Below are 20024 nucleotides of genomic sequence, written 5' to 3'. Positions count from 1 at the left end.
GTGATAATAATAAACAATCTTCACCTCAGCTTAAATTTAAACTTGAACTCATCAGTACAAAAATAATTTATTGTTATCTGCAAGATGTTCCGATCTATAAACTGTTCAGCCAACCTTCCAAAAAATATTAAAGGCTCTTTGAAAAAATATCAAACATAGTCGACATAACAACTTTATCAATACCAGGCTCAGATTTAGAATACACTGAGCAAATTCTCAGATTATCTTAGTTTTTCTGTACAAAAATCTAGTCTTCAACACAATATAAATTATAATATGCATCAATTTACAGGCATAGCAAATTAATTGTATTATATGCATGAATTATTAATTTGGTTGAAGCCAGTAATTTTTGTATGAAAAACTATATTTAGCAGGATGACTGATAAGTATTGACATTTGTCAATTTAAGATCTATTCCAGACTTTATGACATTTTGTGTTCAATGTCAATGCTCCAACACAGTCAGCACATTCCTATTATGAAACTTGTGTTAACTTCATCACTGTACATGTCCTTACAAATAGAAATGTAAGCAAATCCAATTTAACAAGATTAATGTCTAAACTGTGTATCCTGGACAACACATGAAAATTGCAGGAGATCCTTCTGGAATGTACAATTGCCTATAATATTGCTGAAGAAAACAAATGATGCTGAAGCTTTTCATCTTGCATTCATTGAAACAAATGCAATAATTTCAAATTTCTAATATTATGACAATTTATATTAAAGGACAAAAAGGTGCAGATTGCTAAGCAGGTCAACTCTGATTGGCTGACGTATAGCCATGTAACAGGCAACGGGGAACCATAGACTCCATGAGCTCCTGGGTAGTTCAACAATGGTACAAGGCTTGAACATTTTTCTTTTGTTTGCCAAAAATGGGATCCCTGTGCATGAAGGTTGTTTGCTTGGAGCAAGTGTAACTGAGCCACGTTACAAGCCTGATTGATATTCTTAAACTGGTTGTTAGTATGGGAATTAATACACTCAAAATTCTCCAGCAAGTGCTGCCCAATCATGGAATAACATCTAACAGCAGGTATTTTGTTTTGGGTTTTGCATATGTGAGCTGGAAACAGTCTGTACTCTGCATGTTATGAACAATCAGAGAGACAGTTTGAATTTATTGACTAAGCACAGGGATGTATGGCATATTATCAGACATCACTTTGGTACTGAAATTCATACACAAAATTGCTCAAATGTGGGGTAGCAGATTGTTCTTTTGTCAGAACATCTGACAGCAGCATTAGTATAAAATACCACTGCTACATGCATTGCATAGTTGCAGCGTAATACAGGATTGCCTAACCCATTGTTCAAATATTTGAGCTACCTTGCCTTTCCAGGGTAATCTGCAGTGGACCAGCATTTTTCACGTGTAAAGGCATTAGCTTTTCATCCATATGGGAGTTTGAGCCACACACAGCAAACAACGATCTGATCAGGATAGATACATTGTATTCCTGCATCAATCTTGCACAATGAGCAAAATGCTAGGGCCCTATTTATGATATCGTTGACAAGGCCAAACACAAAGCAAGTGGCGGAGCTGTATGAATCCATATGTGAGTACTGACCAGTAATGGTAGATTTACCACAGTGGAGTGCCCGGTAGTAGATTTTTAACTAACAAAATGCTGCTATCAGTCCAAACAATTCCATGTCATGTATGAACATCAATGCCTGTGTAATGTCAGGTATGTAAAGCTGTATGTTCCAGCAATTGGCCAATTGAATCAAACAGCACATTACTTCACTTATTCAGAAAAGACTGCTTATACACTCAATCACCAAATGCTTGCAAAATCCAGAACAAAATGTGTGGCGTGTGGGCAGCACTTTCTGAACAATCCTGGGTTTACATAGGGTTACTCTAACATCCAGTTCAATACAATTAAACTTGTAAAATGGCTTATTTACATTTGGTAAAAGTAACAGGCATTCAGACAGAGACACATCCTCTGCAAACAAAAGGAATACTTTTAAGGCTTAAACATTTTGTTTCAAATCCACTTGACTGCTTGGGGAACCTAGGTTCTTTTATTGCTTTTAAAAAGAGCAGGGAACCGAGCAAAATGGTGAATGAGAGAGCAGGATTCTGAGCAGAGCTGTTGAGTAAAGCGAGGATTGCCTGGGCATCAACGGCATTGCGCATGATCATATGATGAGAGTTGACTTTGGCTTCCAAATCAAGACACACATCAATAATGTCAGTACAGCTAACTTTGTCTGCCTGTGCAATGGCTGGAGCTAAATCACCCAGGCAGAACTGAGTGCTGACATCTAACTACTCTTAGAAATCGCTATACCCCTGAATGTTACAATTTTTCACAGAATGCTGGCTTTCAACACAACTAATGCTTACAAAAGAAAGGATTTATTTCACCAGAATGGGCAGACTTAAGGTAACTGACAAAATAAAAACAGAAGTGAGAAACAAATATCCTTTCTGATGTATTCCAAGATTCCAAGTTGATTTCCAGTATCTTGCAGAAATCCTACATCAAATAAAAATTGGGATCTAAACAGATCCATTAGGCGACGATGGCTTGTGGTAAAATTATGATCCACTATGCAGAATGAACTTTAAATAGACTTGTAACATGTCCTCTATTCCTTTATCCTTTCCAATTACAGAATGATGGTACCATGATAAAGGTATCCATCTGCTCGAGATGAAAATGATCTTCAGATCAACAGTGCATTACACTGGGAAGCTCCCATTTTAGAAATTTTCTTTTTTAACTGGATTCTTAACATCGGAAACTTCAAACATCAACAGTCCACAAAGTTTAAATGAAACATACCTCTTTAAAGCATGGCGAGGGATTTCTTATTTGTTCAAGCATGGCCCATTTTACAGTTGCTTGTCTTATATTTCCATCGTACTCTCTGGAACTCTGAGTGCCACTGGGTGTTCCTCTTGACCTCTCATAGCCAGGTTCATTAAAATAAGGCTCTGCTACCAGTATCAAAGACTGGATTGACACTAGCACCTGGGGAAAAAAAAACCGGTTTCATATTTTGATTACAGAGATGACAATTGAGTTTAGGCAAGAACAAACTTGGCTGTGTGTAGAGAAAGAAAAAAATCCTAAATTTTAGCAATTTCTTCAGTTTATGAAAATTGCTTATTGGAGGAAAAAAGTGGCTAATTGGACTATTTTTATTCAATTTTGATTCATTTAACGCAGCAATAAAATTACTACACTGCAATTGTTAAACAAAACTGTTTAAAAAGGTAAGGAGGGTGCTTTTGTAGTACAACAACAGCACAACTGCCAATTTATTTTACAGTGTAATCACAAATCTCTCTGGCTACCACTGTCACATGTTTGAAGCCCTGTGATTAAACCGTAAGTGGACACTAATATTATGGAAAATGAAGTGCGCTAAAAGCTCCACTTCACACTGAATTACATTTTTTGTAGGGATCCAAGTTCAAGTCATTCCCAAAATATTGCACTTTGCAAGCAACAATTCAACTGCTAAATACATTTCTTTTAATTGAGAGTTATGATTGGTTGGATAAAAAGTCAGATGAAAAGTGTACAGGAGATGAACTATTGCTTGGCTTGTAAATATTGTGGAATGAGACATCCAGTCAATAATCATTGACCAAATAGTTATAATTCAGATTTGTTCAAATTAATATCTGATTACTACAAAGCAGCTCTTACAAATACTTTGAGATATGAAGGTGAAAATTCCACTGATCAAGTATTTACCTGAATGTAAGGAGTAAACATTTTGTAGTGGTTATAATTGGAGACCAGCAACTCAGGGTTTGACATTTCAAAGCCAAGACTGCAAATTTGTGAAATTGAATTTCCAACACACAATTTACAAGCCAGTACCAAAAAAATAATCATGAAAGCTGCTGGATTGCAATAAAGAGCCAGAATTTTACAGAGTCTCCTGCTGGCACTTTTCAGGCATGGTGGAGGCCGTAAAATTCCTTGGATGACCTTCCACTGCCCTCTCATCCACCCCAAACCATCTGCAATTTTACAGGGTAGTGGGAGGCCTACCCCACCCTGTACATACTTGCTCCAATTGAAGCCTTTTAGGTGGACATTAGCAATCACTATCCACCTGGATTAAATTTTGAGGCTAGTAAGACAACTTCAGGGATGGAGCTAAGTAGGGATGGCCAGCGAGACCCCCTGAGTAAGCATCAGGGGAATGGATGGAGCAGCCTCCTTTCCACATTGGGCTCCCCTTCTGCAAGGTGCGCCATTTGTTAACATCTCTGCTTTATTGATTGAGCCCCTTTATCTCTCCAAATGTCCCCAGCCTGTTAGGAGACCTATTCACCTACATGCTCCTGGGACTCCAAGAGTTTCAATGTACCTGCTGATAATCCAAGTCCTGGCCATTGTTGCTGGGTCCACAGAGTTGCAAGCCAGTGCACTGAGGCAGCACTTACTCCAGTGAGGGGGACAGGAATCCCATCTCTAGCAATTAACACCCCCGACGTCTTTGAATATTTTTGTAATTGATAATTACATTTTATGATCTATGTACACAAGTAGCTAGTTCTTTATGGATTTCCACAACTTCTAGCTTTTCTCTTTAAATGACACTCAGAACTATTAGTTTTTGGCAATAATGGATGATCTCACATTTATCTAAATCTGGATCCAAGCCAGTCAAGTCAGTGAGACAGAACCAAGACACATTATTGACTATTCAGTCTTACCTCCTCTTTCCAGATGCCCGTTCCCCCTTCGTATCTACCTGGATTTTTTTTAAACCACTACCAAATCATCTGTGTTACTCATTAAATGACCAATTTACAAGCACAGCTTGTCAGGATTCGTATCCACCCCGGCAGTAATCACCTACTTAACTACTTGCTGCATTATCAACTTGTGTGTTAAACTCCATCTCCCACAGGTTGCCCCATTTGTCCAATCCGTATCTGTAATTTTATGTTCCCATCAAATGTACTTTCTATATTGCCAACCTTTCTGTCAAAGGACCACCAAGCTTAAACATTTGTTTCAACAAATCAACAATCTGTTTCTCCATTCACAGATGCAGTCAGATTTCGTCAATATTTATGTCATTTCCTGCCTTTACTTCAGATTTTCAGCAACCATAGCATCTTGCACAGTTATATCTCTCTATTGTGTAATCCAAGTCATCAGTAAACCAAATATTTGAGATCCCAACACACACAGAGCACTGGATGCTTCATTCAGATAAACAGTCACTATGCCTACCCAGTCTTCTATCGCCTAACTAAGTCAATTATTTGCCTTCAATTTCATGACTTAAATTTTAGCTAATTGACCTTGAAAGAGTTGTCAAGAACAAGTATTAAACTGCTAGTAAAATGAAAGCTCATTAGTACTGTCCAGATCTCAGGAATAAAACAAAAAAATTGAGGCCCCCTGCACCAAGTATTCATTAAAAATTTCCACAGGTTACAAATTTGTGGAACAAACAAACTATGCTTGAGCAAAGGATGCACGCAAACTTCTGACTTTCACAGTGTAAATCACACCCAATGTTCCTAAATCAGTATTCCTGAGGTTAAATCTGATCAGAAACTGAGTCAAGAGTGTGCACTTCTTTGGTAAAACATCTTGCTACGTACTTCATGAAGTACAAGTACTCCACGAAAGATAGGTTTCAATATCTCTAGAAACTTTTAATTTGAGATTTTACCCTCAGAGTGGGTGAGTTGTTAATATTCAAGTAAAATTATATGAATATAGGACAAAGGCGGACAGTAAATCATAAGCGAGATTTAACGTAAATCATGAGTGGAGGGTGAGTATGTGGATCTAACAAGTTAAAAGGGTTTTCAGATTTTGCCATTGTTTATTACTCAGTTTTAAGAATTATTTTCAGTCACTTTTCATTGATATTTAACCACTTTCCTCTAACAATAAGCCACCATCAACTTTCCAGGATTAGAAAGTGGCAACTCCTCCATATCATCAAAATGAGGCAGACTCGGTTTTCTCCTTCACAGATGCTGCCAGACCTGCTGAGCTTTTCCAGCAACTTTGTTTTTGTTCCTGATTTACAGCATCCGCAGTTCTTTTGCTTTTTATTTAGACTGCATCATTGTTCTTGACAACTTTTACAAGATCAAAATCATGTACATAGTGTAAAATCTGTTAAGTGTCTCTCGCAGGGTGTCAAAATAGGGGTGGCACATTTAGACACTCGAAGCTTTTGTTCTGCGTTGCAGACCACATCTGACAACAGCATTGCTTACTATGATACGAATGAATGGACTCAGATCCAGATTTGAGGCACAAGATATTTCACTATCTAACGCATTATAGAAACAATACCCTGTACAATTGCAAGACGGAAAATCAAGTAAATACTAGGGTCTTTTTTTTTGCATTTTATTCTATATTCAAAATACACAAATTCTTAGATTTTAAAAGTGATGTCTCTTGTGCCAAAAACACACAACGTCTCTCGTAAATTTTAGTTCTGTGCACCTCTGCGGGGACAAACGCTTAGTATCTTTCAACTAGCACTGGATAGATAACACCTGTCAACACTGGGAAAAAAAATTTGCATTGCTAGAAATATTAATAATTGATGCTGATTGGATGAACAACACTATTAGATTTAAGGGAATTTTGTTTACCACATCACCCTAAATGAATAGCAAACACTTTCTGCTTACTTGCAAAAAACTAGAAGTTTGAGGATTCCACTTCTCCTCGGGTCTTCCATGCCAGGTGTTGAGAATGCTTAAACAGACCTGGAGAAAAAAATCATGCCAAGAGTCAGAGACACACACAATTACTGTGCCACATTGCTCAAGGATTTTGTGGGACTTGGCAAGACTTCATCCCAACAGATTTTATGAATAATTGGCCACTGAATTATCCAACATTGAGGTGCAAATTATTTTTAATATTTGTTAAATCCTACAGTTTCAATGTCATCTTGCATCAGCAGCACAGAATAAACTTGAGACACATGACGTAAGGAAGACCACCTTACTGATCTTAGCTGTGAGAGGAAGTAATCTTGAGTTAATTCCTACAAGGCACAAGTTTAAGAGTTGTTACAACTGAGAATTTAAAATGATTAAGAATAAACCAACTGAATGGATAAAGAATGCAGAACCAGTTTAAAGTAAAAAGCTGTGGAGAGTCAGCAAGGTAACCCAGATCTAAATGGGTGTTGAGTGTGGAATTTAATGCTCTCCTTTACAGCATGTTTGGTGCACAGGAGCAAATTGTCAGGCACTCAGCACCAGATTGAGGAACTCTGCATCATGGAGGGTGCTGCTGCTGCCGAAAGCTACCTCCTGAAGTCCGCAGCTCCTCCATAACCCCTATCCAGCACGCAGTTTCCTATGAGTCTCTGGTGGACATATTGCTGGCAGCTGCCACCACTCCTGATGGTTCTGTCTGCAATGGGCAGATGCTGACTGATTGGCTGACAGGTCACAAGTGTGGGGTGGAGGCTGGATTCCACCCCCAGGCCCTTGATCCTGGGCAAAGCCTGCTGCTTCCCGGTTATGTGTCTGATCAGCACTTTGGGGATGGCTAAAGGAAGTGACGAGGCTGGCTCTCCAGCTGTGGGTAAGACCTTCCTTGTCTGGATTAAATTCCACACTGTATGTGAACAGAACATCCTGACATCAAACCAAAATTTGCCTTTCAGTGGTTTGGACCACTCTTCCCTTGTTTTACCATTACAATTAACTCAAACTAATAAACAAGTGCTGGCAGTAAAAATTGAACCAGAAATGCAAAAAACCAAATACCACAAAATATAAACTATTTCTAAATTCAGAATATAGGTTATAAAATGGATAATTCTGTGCATTTCTTTCACAAATTTCTACAAACCCAAGACTAAAAGTTGACTGCAGCGATGGCCTCTTCTACTCATTACAAACTACATGGAAACTTATTTGTTTTATCTACGCAAAAACCCAACCTTTAAGTAGATTTCACAAAATTACCTTACACTGGGCCAATCAGCTATGTACATGTTATACTTTTATCTTTGCTGTATAAAGCAGAAGATAATTTTTCAGGATTTCTGAACAAATCCAGCTTTATTTGAACACAAACAACCTTCAATCTAATTCATTACCTTTCCATCATTGTAAAGGTTTGGGTTAAATCGTACGCTGTGTCCTCCTGTGGTTTCCAGGTTTACAAGTGGAGGAGAATTTGGATAATCTTGAGGAAAATATACATCAAATTCAAAACAGCCATTTGCATAAGGTGTATCGGATGGTCCTGTGATTAGAACCTGATGGAAGGAGGAATGAGTGGTTAAAAACAAACTATAATTCCAGTATATTCACTTTACCATTTAAATTTTCAGAGAAAGCTGACATACAGTAAGAAATTATTGCATAAATCTGACACATAACATCTCCAGAAACAGATTTAAAACTGGCCAATTGTCATCGAAAATCAATAATGCAGGAATTTCTAAAATCAGATCTTCTGTCACATTCAGTGTTATATAATGTAATATTGCTGAAAGGGTTCATGTTGGAGACTGGATTAAGCTCCACACAATCCAATGAGGTCATATAGCCTCAGGTGGAGAAAGAGGAGTCCAGCTCCTTTTGGTCCTGATGAGGCCAAATGTACCATCATTGCCTCCTGATCATTTTATTTATTATGAGCGTTTAGCCAATGTAACATGTGCCTTATTGTTATCATGCAATAAACTACAACTTATGAAACCAAGTATTTCTTCTCATTAAAATTCACTGGTGATTCATCCTTTACCAGAATTAACCAAATAGGCCCTTAGATGCAGTATAAAAAGATGGATGAAGATGCTTGTGGTGTAGTGGTAGGTGTCCCTATCTGTGAGCCAGTAGGCCTGGGTTCAAGACCCACCTGTTTTAGAGATGTGTAATAACATCTCTGAACAGGTTGATTAGAATATAGTGGTACTGACCCCACCTCTGAGCCAAATGGCCTGGGTTCAAGTCCTACCTGCTCCAGTGGTGGATTTTTTTTATTCATTCATGAGATGCAGGCAATTTATTGCTCTTCCCAGAGGACCCTTAAGAGTCAACCACATTGCTGTGGGTATGGAGTCACATGTAGTTCAGACCAGGTAAGGATGGCAGTTTTTTTTTCCCTAAAAGGACATTAATGAACCAGATGGGCTTTCTTTTTCCGTCAATTGACTACTGTTTTGTGGTCATCGTCAGACTCTTAATTCCAGTTTTTTATTGAATTCAAATTCTACCATCGGTCAGAGCAGGATTCGAACCCATTACCTGGGTCTCTGGATTAACAGTACAGTGATAATACTACTAGGCCATTGTCTTCCCATTGACGGTTAACATTTAACACTATAAAATATCAGAGGCGCTTATGGTGCAGTGGTAATGTCCCTACCTCTGAGCCAGGAGGCTCAGATGCAAGTCCTCCCTGCTTCAGACATGTCATTAGATGTGTGAACAGGTTAGTTAAAAATACCTGTATCTAGAAAGGAGGATGGCAGGGGCTGGGGTGCATCTTCACCCCGATAACAATAATTTGGTTTAATTTTGGTGAGTTTCGTTAGCAGTTTGATTTTTGTTACAGTGCCCCATTAAGGGCTGTCTAACTTATTTTTATAAAGGAATAAACAAGATGACACCCCTGTGGCATAGTGGTGGTATCCCCACCTCTATTTTAATTTAAATGGTGCTGATTCAACTGTACTAATACTAGATGGCTACAAATCATGGTCCATTTACAACGAGAAGTTCACCTTTTAATTAATGCAAACATCTTAGCTTTTATTCTTATCATCAATTCATGAATGGATAGAAAGTAAAACAAACTTTTCAAACACATTTAAGTGGCTTACCATGTGAACAAAAGGTAACACATTTTAGTTTTAAGTCACATGTTGCAAACTCTCTGGCCAATAGAGTGGCCAGGTGACTAGCAAGTAACTGCACATCTGCAGCTGGTGACAACGATGTCAGTATTGTGCAGGTTTCCTGACGCGATATATTTTCTCCTTCTGTCCCAAAAGCTTTGTTCAAAGCCTCTTACAATAGCACAACCATAATTCAACATTTTTGAATAGGAGACATTTGATGGTTCGTAATGAACTAATAACATTTTGAACAAATTTGCAGGAAACCTTGGGATTTACATCAAGGATATTTGAATGTGCACAGACTATTTCGGAACCCCTCTTGTGGGGGAGTGGTAGTGTCCCTGCACCTGGACCACGAGGGCTGGGTTCAAGTTCCACCTGCTCCAGAGGCATGTAATAACATCTCTTAACAGGTTGATTAGAAAAATAGGTTGCATTAAAATAAAACTACTTCAGCTTCATTGTTTTGTACTTACTTTCATGATATCCAATCTCTCCTCATCGCAACGCACAAATACACTGGATGAAGAAGAAAGAGGCAGTGATGTTGAGAGTGTGACAGCTTCCTGTGCAAGGCGTCTAGCTCTGGCAGCACTGTTAGCATCACTGGCATTCTTCACCTGAGACATGTAATGGTAATTTACTTTGAAGATCAACTTTCCATCATCATCTTCTGTGACCATCTCAGCAGTATCTAAAAAGAAAACCATTTTTAAGTACAGGTATAAAATTTGAGATGACGCTTTATATGCAAAATATCATTAACCAATAAGGTGGTCAGGAAAACTTGAAGTGCCACAGCCTACAGGGTTATGGATCAACAGCTGGAAAGTGAACTTAGGTTGAATAGATTTTCTGGTTGTCAAACACACAGGCTATATTACATTATACGTTTGGTGGAGGCAGTGATAATGTTAGTGGACTAGCAATCCAGAAAATTAGGCTTATGTTCTAGCATAAGGGTTTTGAACCCCATCATTGTAGTTGGTGACATGTGAATTCAATGAAATTGGGAATTGAAAGCGAGACTAATGGTGACGATGTAACCACTGTTGATAATTGTAAAAACTCACCTGATTCGCTAATGCCTTTTCAGGAAGGGAATATGTTATCCTTATCTGGTCTGCCTACAATGTGGCTGACTTTTAACTACTCTCTGGACAATCAGGGATGTGCAATAAATGCTGCTCTAGCCAACAAATGCCCACATCTCATGAATGAATTTTAAAAAAATTAAAACTAGGTAATTACAATTGGAACAATCTCATTTCAAACATTAGACCAATAGATTCATCTCTTTTACCCTAATAACACTTTTACAATCACTCAAAATGTTAGTGATCAGTCATCCCTATCTCAAGGATAAGGCTCGTTTCTGAGCTGGCATGGCTGTTATCAATTTCCTTTCAGCAAACTGCTGCATATTCACTAGATATTATTTTCTTCAGTTAATGTCTGCCTCCGAGACCCTTGAAACAAACTATGAACAGAGCTCACTAATACTTAACATGGGTTCCCAAAACTCCTGTCTTCAACAACCTTGTAGGATGTTTTCCTCTGACAACACAGAGTCCTGGAAGCAGAAGACCTTTTCCTCGCTGACTTGTCAGCGATCTGGGACTTCTCTCCAGTGTTGTCTTATTAGAAACTGCTAATAACAGCACCTCTGCTGTAATGGGCCTCTTTCCCCCTGCATGAAACTGCTTCTGGCTCCTTTTCTCTCTGGTAGTTGTAAACTTGAAGTCAGCCAATGCTTCAGCAACTATCTTGCTTTGTCACTCAGCTGAAATATGACTTCTTTTGGATGCTGTTTCAAACTCAATGTTAACAATTACTTACTGACCTTTAGAAAAACATAGGTCTGATCTTCACAGAAAGTCTAAAATTCATTTTTTACCCTATATCAGAACTCAAATGTTCATGTAGCAATAATAATATGCATCTTCATAACACATTTAATAACTAATTAGAAATGCAGCTTAAATAAGTCACCTAGGAATTTAAGGACCAGACAAAAAAAGTCCAATTCATTTTTGGCACTCTAAAAGAGCAAGGGTATGAGCATCAAGTTGCCCTGACTACCTGTTTCCTACAATATAGCAATTACTATGCTTCAAAAGTACTTCAATGGTTGTAAAGCATCAAGGATATTCTGAGGTTGAGCAAGGCATTAAATAAATAAAAGCTTTTTTTAAGCAGAATCCTCTAAACAACATTAGAAACAGAGGAACAAGCTTTATCTGGAGGTAGTGGGGCAAGGAGAACAAAAATCCAAAATGCTAGCTTTTAACCAATACAGTGCATCATTTTTGTTAGACTAATCAGTTTTCAGAAATGAGTATGTTGTCACAAATTTGCTTATGGTATCAGATCTGCACTGGCAAAGATTAGGCTGCAGAATTTTGAAGCTGTTCTGGTGATCTCAGAAACATATAAAGAACCAAGCAGATCTGCTGCAAAAAAACATACATAGACCACAGATAGAATATGGTTATGCAGACAATAGTGAACAGAACATTTAATGCACAATCATAAAAGGAGGCGAGTTCTAGATACTCAACCTAGATGTTCTAAATATTGCCTGTCTTTTACTATTTGTGCTATGTTCCTCAGGGTTCAATAGGGATATAGCAACAATTATTTCAATTCCCTGGTGGTGGGGGAAGTCTGCGTCAACTGTTTTAGAGCAATCTGTTAATCACTTCTCTATAACTACTCTCAATGTTTTCATTTTATTTTCTCATTATTCAGATGTTTTCATACTTATTTCATGATCTGGCATTTTCTAATGGAGAATTAATTCCCAAATACAGCTATCTACCTATTTTGATTTTTAAAAATTGTTATACAAATGCACCGCTGCAAGTATATGTGTGTATATACTCAAGTGTTTATTCATTTGAAAATTGAAATGCTTGTGTACTCTATGAATGCAAATATTACACTCAAATACAGTTCAATCCTAAATAAACTGTAAAGCTTACCATTTAAAGCAAAAATCCAAATTTCCTGTAATTTTACTTTGTTGCATGTAGCCTGTTTGTTGCACTGAGATATGTTCCAGACTGCTGTACTTACAGGGAACATTTGTCAGTTACGTATATGGTCAAAGGGCAACTTCTAGGAAAGCGACACTGACATGCCCACGTTTCCAAACATTAACATTTTAACCAATTATAAATTCAAAAATAGATCTAAAATGCAAACCCCAAGTGTAGTGATTTGGAGACATCCATTTGCAGTAAAAATAATTAAACTTTTTGGGCCTTTGTTGTCACTGTTTAATCATCTTCCAGAAAGCAACAACTATCTTTCAGGTTAAAATTCCAGTTTTCAATAGCCATTATGGTGCTTGCTCAAAGACTCATGGGGGAAAACTGAAACAGCTAAGTTCAAACTTGGCCCAACATTTATGTGCACAACTCCAAGTCTGTTCGATAGCCATTAACAGAGGGAACCCTGGCTTTGACCTCCCAGCTAAAGTATGCTGCCAACAACTGTAACATCAATGTCATGTACTGTATTGATCACTAAGCTATTGAGGAATGACACAGATAGATATTTAATTATGTAAAGCATTATAGACAGGAAATCCCATGTGTTCTGAATCAGATTCTTTTACACATGGTACATTAAATGAAACTTACCGAATTGCAGCTTTTTCATTGCAGCGACATACTTTTCCTCCAGAGAACGTGTGACTGCTAAAGGCCTCGGTCGTGCCATTGCCTTCTTTGTTGATTCAGCAATTTTCTTTTCTGAAACAGAGGACCAGGGAATGATTATGGCAGCAAATCCAACATGGGGCTGAGATCTCTGAAGAGGCCTTGCTCACGGTTTCAATAAAGGGAGCAGAAAGAGATAACAATAGGGTTGGAACAACAGAGGGCACAAGGTGGCTGATGTGAAGCATAAACACTGGCATAGGTCAGTTGAGCTGAATGACCTGTTGGTGCTGTAAATTCCATGTTTCTAAATAGGCTTTACAGTTTTGAAACAGAGCCAGAGACTGTCCTAGTTACTATACAAATGCAATTTCTTTTTCTTTAGTTCGATCTCATTTTGGAGTTAAGTGGTATCAGTTGGCACAGTAGATTGGTAGTTTCAGTTCAGTGTTTTTGGGCTAGGAACATGAAATACTCACTGGAAATCCTGCTACTTATCACTTCCAATCAGTACCTTTTCTGTAATTGCATGCAGACACAAAGAAAGGATCTGGCTGAGCTGCAATGTATTTTGCACTGACTATAAAATACTTCTGTTGTGAAAACACAATTAAGTCTTGCACATTAGCTAGATCATAGTGATCCACAATGCACGCTTGCTAGCAAGTCAAAACCTACAACGAAACGAGGGAAACACAAATGAGTAGTTAAGAAGGCTAATGTCAGTTACTTTAAAAATTTACTCTGAACAGTGAATTGAAGAGAATGAGACTTATAAAATATTGCAATCTGTTAAAAGTAAATGGACTGCAGTTGTACGATAATCTCTTTGTATGTGAATGCCTGCAGAGTTCAACTCCGAGCAGAAACTTAACAGAATTTGGATTAAAAATTCTCTATCTTTTTTTGGGTTGTGGAGGTGGGGCGAGAGAGAGAGAAAAAACACAGGTTTCATCTGAAGATAGTGTACAATATGAGCAGTTTTATATTACAACTATCAAATCAATGTGAAAGTACATTTTGCACATTTCCCTGTTCAGATTGACAGGTTGACAAAGGGCAATGCCATCAGAACGCCTGGAAAAAGAGCTAATATTTAAGGAAAAAAACTCTGCATGGATTTTATTCTTTTAAAACTCTAAAATCTTGGTTATTTAAGTCAAGTTCTTCCAGCTGATGCCAGACATTACTTTTTCAAAAGTACACCATTACAGTTGATAGTCATACCTTGAGCTGCCTGACGAAGGCTGGTGGTTGCCAACTGGACAATCTCAGCAGTTTGCTGAATATCAGGTACAAGCAGTGTTAATCCTTCAGATTCCGCCTCTGCTGTATCACTCTTGGACCCTGCTTTGCTTTTATCTTTCTTAGATCTGTCAGAAGTGAAGAGTAATCTTTAGTGGGCTTTATAACAAAACTGCCCATTTTATTTTTGAATATGCACGTTTTGCTCGTCTCATCAATAATAACGTCTATCTCAAAACCTAAAATTAGCAAGACCAACATACAGATATTTCTGTTGTAAAATTAGACTCACTTCAATGCAGTAATAATCATTCCGAGCTATATAATATTCTGTATTTAACAAAGGTCTGATAACAATTGAGCTAATGAAGCTTCAAAAGATTTTCATCAACCAGAAAAGAATTGTGTCTTGTTTCAAGTTTCTTACATTTTGAAAACTGTGGTATAATAGTCACAGGTAACCTGGCTCCCAAATTATCAATTTCCATCAATTCTGGAAGAAAGATTTTAGCTGGCAGAAAGCAACAACACTTATTAAAACAAGGAGACAGGTTGTTTGATAATTCCAATGAATCTGTTGGGAATATAAATAGGTTACAGTCAAATGAAATAATAAGTCACTGTATTTTGAAAAAATTACACTCTTTGGAGATTCTTCAACTTCATAAAGGGTTTCATGCAATTTTAATTGAATAAATCATCTCCAGTGGCACAAACCCGATGTATGTAAGCTTCTCTTTCGCTAATCTAGAGATAATCATTGGGCTTGCAATGTGGCTCCCTTTGACTAAGTAGAAGATAGATACAGGTAGTTCTCCTATAACACAATAATTGTGTTCTTGTGAGACTTCACGCTATAGAAAATCGTCATAGAAAATCACGCTATAGGGAAATTGCTATAGAAAAATCGCTATACTGTACAGTAGAAAGCTTGCATTATCCAAACAGCATCCACTATTCATCAATCATGTCACAGCCAATTCTCTTTAACTAAACATATGTTATAGCAGAACTACCTGTATATTCATATGCAGAGCCCAGTCCTCTGAAGGAAAAGGGAATTTGTGTAGTTATTGCATCTTTACAAATAAAGGAAGCTGGGGAAACACTGCTCTCCTGTGCATTCACCATGGCATGTCTTGACTAATTAGTGTTGGCCTGCCACTTTTAAAATGTAAACAAAAACTTTAGGGCAACTGCTCTCTGGTGCATCTTCTGTAGCAATGCCTCAACTAGAGTCCACATGCCAACCAATCAGTGGTCTGAATCTCGAGTATCTCTTTTGAAATTTAGTATTCTTACAATTCTGTCCCAATGAATGCAAGACAAAAACCTTTGACATCATCTCCTTTTTTGCAGTAATATTCATAATTGACTTCTGATTTTTGTTCACAGCAAACAATGTTGCCAACTTCATGTCTTTGCATTTTTGCTAATACTAGTGTCCTCAGAATTAAAAAAAACTTGGGTTTCAAGGGTTCAAGATTTCAGAGTTCAAACTGAAATATTAATCCAGTTATAATAAAACATTTAGCAAGCTTGCCTTCATTGGTCAGAGCATTGAGTATAGGAGCTGGGATGTCATGTTGCATTGCAGCTGTTCAAGACATTGGTAAGGCCACATTTGGAGAGCTGTGCACAATTCTGTTCGCCCTACTACAGGAAGTACGTTGTTAAACTAGAAAGAGTACAAAAAACATTTTACAAGGATGTTTCCAGGACCAGAGAGTTTGAGTTCTAAGGAGAGTCTGGATAGACTGGGACTTTTTTTTTTCCCTGGAGTGTCAGAGGCTTAGGGGTGACCTTATAGAAGTTTATAAAATCAGGAGGTACATACATAAAGTGAAGAACCAAGGTATTTTTCCCAGGGCAGGGGATTCCAAAACTAGAGGGCATAGGTTTAAGTTGAGAGGGGAAAGATTTTAAAGGGACCTGAGGGGCAACATTTTCACACAGAGGGTGGTGTGTGTATGGAATGAGATGCCAAAGGATGTGGTAGAGGCAGGTACAATTACAACATTTAAAAGATGTTTGGCCAGGTACACGAATAGGAAAGGTTTAGAGGGGTGTGGACCAAATGCAGCCAAATGAGACTAGTTCGGTTTAGAATACCTGGTGGGTGTGGATGGGTTGGACTGAAAGGTCTGTTTCTGCGCTGTATGACTCTATAAAACAAATTCTTAGTCAAGGACCCTGTATTAAATTGCCACAAGATAAAGCCAATTTATAGAATCTTAGAATTATTACAGCACAAAATAAGTTAATTGGGCCCAGTGAGAACATGTCAGTCCCTGCAACAGCAATTTATCTAGTGCCAGTACCATACCCAATTTTACCCCTTTTGTCAGAGCCCTAGAATTTATTTCTCTTTAGGTGTTTATCCAGCTCCAATCTGAAAGTGACAATTTAATCTGCTTTCACTAGCCCTTCAGGCCAGATCTTGATCATTGCTGCTTTAAAATAAATGTCCTCATTTATTCTTTGGTTCTTGTACCCAGCACCTTAATTCTACATTCTCCAGTTCTTGACCCTTCTGCCAATGAGAAAATTTTGGTTGTTTTACTCAGGGAAGTATGACCAAGTTCAGCAGCAAAATTCTAATTAGGACAATTAGCATGATTCCTGACAATAGTAGACCAAATATGCCAAGACACAAGTATCTGAAAGAATGATGATGACTTTAAGCATTCTCTGCATCTGTAACTCCAGACAGATCACGTACCAAAGAAGTTATACTGACAATTTATATTTATATGGTACCTTAAAGAATTAAAAAAGGTGCTGTGCAGGTGCCTTTATTAAAAGCAACTTAAAACTCAGTCAATGAAGTACAGAGGCACATGGCCAAAGCTTTAGTCAAAGTAGCAGGTTTTAAGGAGGAGAGAGGGATAGAAAGCCGAAGGCTTAAGGAGAGAATTCTAGACTTGAGGATCTCAGTAACTTAATTGCTGCCAGAGAGGCAAAGGAAATTAGGTTTGCAAAGTAGAGCAGAATAAAAGGTTACAATCCTGCAATATAAACATCAAGACTGTTACCTCGAGAATAACTTTGACACATTATGGAGAATATAAATTATAAACAGGAATATAATTATAACAAGTTCTGTTAAGTTAGAAATACTCAGATAATGTTCCATTAACCCTTTCTAAAACAAGAGCATGTGGCTGCCATCACCATGAATTGAACCAGATTACAGTCTTAAAGCAACTTCAAAATAATTAAACCAAATTGAACCATTATCAGTCCCTTTTACAACCAGGTGTGCTAAAATTACTTTTTAAGTCCAGTTTGCATCTTGTAGGTTTGAAGTTTTACTACTTTAATTTAAAATTAAAGCATCCACAGTTCAAAAGGTAAATTAAAACTCCTAAATGTTTCAAGGTACCCATTAGACCAGCACATACAGACAAATGTTCAACATTTCTACACTGAACTATTATCAGAAGGTCTCTTCCTCCTCTGCTAGAGCCACACAGGTAACGTGACCAGAGAACACAACTGGTAACGGGAACATCTAAGAAAATAAGTGATCCAATTATTTACAGTTTGACACAGACAAACCAATCAAGAAATGTTTTGGGGAAATATTTCATGGTTTTTACATACAGGAACTCCAGTAGTAAGAGTTAAAATTGAGGTGCAGCCTGAAGACAACTTTTTATATTACTTCTTCCAACAATTTAAACAAAAACATTATTTAACAAATCTTATTTGGGCCCGACAGAAGTTTAGAAAGCATACTAAGCCCTTCACAAGATAGTTTCAAAGACTGGTCCCAAAAGTTAGAGAGAAGAATTGAAGCAAGGCAAATGTGCACTTGAGTGGACAGGAACAATGAATCACCTGCCAAGAGGAAGGCTAGAAAATTGGATTACTAATTGGATAGACGATATAGAGAGTCTGAGTGGACAGCAGTTTATCATCAATTTTGTCAGGAAAGTGCAAGATATTAGGTATTAAAGAAAGTGGATTTTTTCCCAATTAAATTCAAGAACATGAGACTACTAGAATCTCAGCTGTGGGTCCAGTATAGGTGTCATTTCTGTTCACTGTGTATTTCAATATGTGGATATGTGAATATAGTATAAAGAGGGGGTTGTGTCACAGATGCAGGTAATGTCAGAATAAGAGGTATAGTTAATACTTCAGAAGATCAAAGAGTCATCAGTAAGGAGCAATGAACTTAAAAAAAGAAGAATTTGTGTCAGGTGTGCTATGATGAAGCCATAATTATACTCAATGGAAGGAGGATCAATGCAGAGTACAAGTGGATATATCATTAAAGGGAGCATTTCGCATTGGGTGAGACTGTAAAACGCTAATGGAATTCATGTACTCTGTCTTGTGACAAAGCCAAGAGTCTGGAAAAAATCTTAAGATAGTTGGAGCGCAACGTACAATACTGTGATTCACAATGGAGGAGGAATAAAATACAAATAGGATCAGGAGTAGACTTCAGGCACTCAAGCCAGCTCTGCCATTCAGTAAGATCATAGCTAATCTGATTATGGCCATAACTCACGTTTCCTGCCTGTTCCCCATAACCCTTGACTCTCTTATTGATCAAAAACTTTCAATATATTCAAGACTAAGTTAGACAATGACAGAGCCTTGAAGCTCCCTGTGGATGAGAATGCTAAAAACAAATGACATTCAGGAGAAATTCTTCACCTCCATGTCAAATGGGAGACCTCTTACTCTGAAATTTTTTCACCAGTTCTGCCTTCCCCACAAGAGGAAACATCCTCTCAGCATCTTCCCAATCAAGCCCCTTCAGAACCCTACTTTTTTTGATAGTTCCCCATTCTTCGAAACTCTAATGAATTTACAACAAACCTGCTCAACCTTCCGTCATAAGACCCATTTATCCCAGAAATCAATCTGGTGAACCTTCTCTGAACTGCTTCCAATGCAAATATATCTTTCCTTAAATAGGGAGACCAAAACTGTACATTGTACTCTACCCTTCCAAGTGTAAAAAGACTCTCCTATTTTTATACTTCATAGTCCTCACAATAAAGGTCGACATTCCAAATCCATTCCTAAATAATTGTTATGCTTGCATATCAAGGTTTCAGAAAGGGCACTGTACATGTTCACTAGATTTACGTCAGTTTTGAGGAACAGCGCAGAATATAACAAAACGTAATTGGGTGTTTAAAACTTTGAGAGAATGGGCTAGGATAGTTAGAAACAGCATTTTCTTGCAGTTCATCAACTAACACAAACAGCCATAGATACAAGAATAAAAACATAAGATTT

At 37.7% G+C, this 20024-nt stretch overlaps 1 protein-coding gene across 2 annotated transcripts in view; it reads right to left on the bottom strand.

The window, feature by feature from the left end:
• The window catches only part of LOC109921936 (baculoviral IAP repeat-containing protein 6-like), a 36638-nt gene that overhangs the window by 11501 nt on the left and 5113 nt on the right, over nt 1-20024 (bottom strand). The window contains exons 2-7 of one of the 2 annotated variants that reach the window (XM_048601460.1): nt 14745-14911; nt 13500-13610; nt 10329-10546; nt 8101-8262; nt 6671-6748; nt 2817-3005 (exon numbers count right to left, since the gene is read on the bottom strand). In XM_048601460.1, coding sequence (XP_048457417.1) covers nt 2817-3005; nt 6671-6748; nt 8101-8262; nt 10329-10546; nt 13500-13610; nt 14745-14911 — 925 coding nt within the window. The remainder of the gene's footprint in view (nt 1-2816; nt 3006-6670; nt 6749-8100; nt 8263-10328; nt 10547-13499; nt 13611-14744; nt 14912-20024) is intronic. The other variant, XM_020521972.2, reaches the window with a different exon arrangement.

The sequence above is a fragment of the Rhincodon typus genome, chromosome 9, assembly GCF_021869965.1.
Source record: "Rhincodon typus isolate 14 chromosome 9, sRhiTyp1.1, whole genome shotgun sequence".
Classification (NCBI taxonomy): domain Eukaryota; kingdom Metazoa; phylum Chordata; class Chondrichthyes; order Orectolobiformes; family Rhincodontidae; genus Rhincodon; species Rhincodon typus.
Note: the sequence above shows the minus strand (reverse complement) of the source record. Positions and strands in the feature narration are given on the sequence as shown.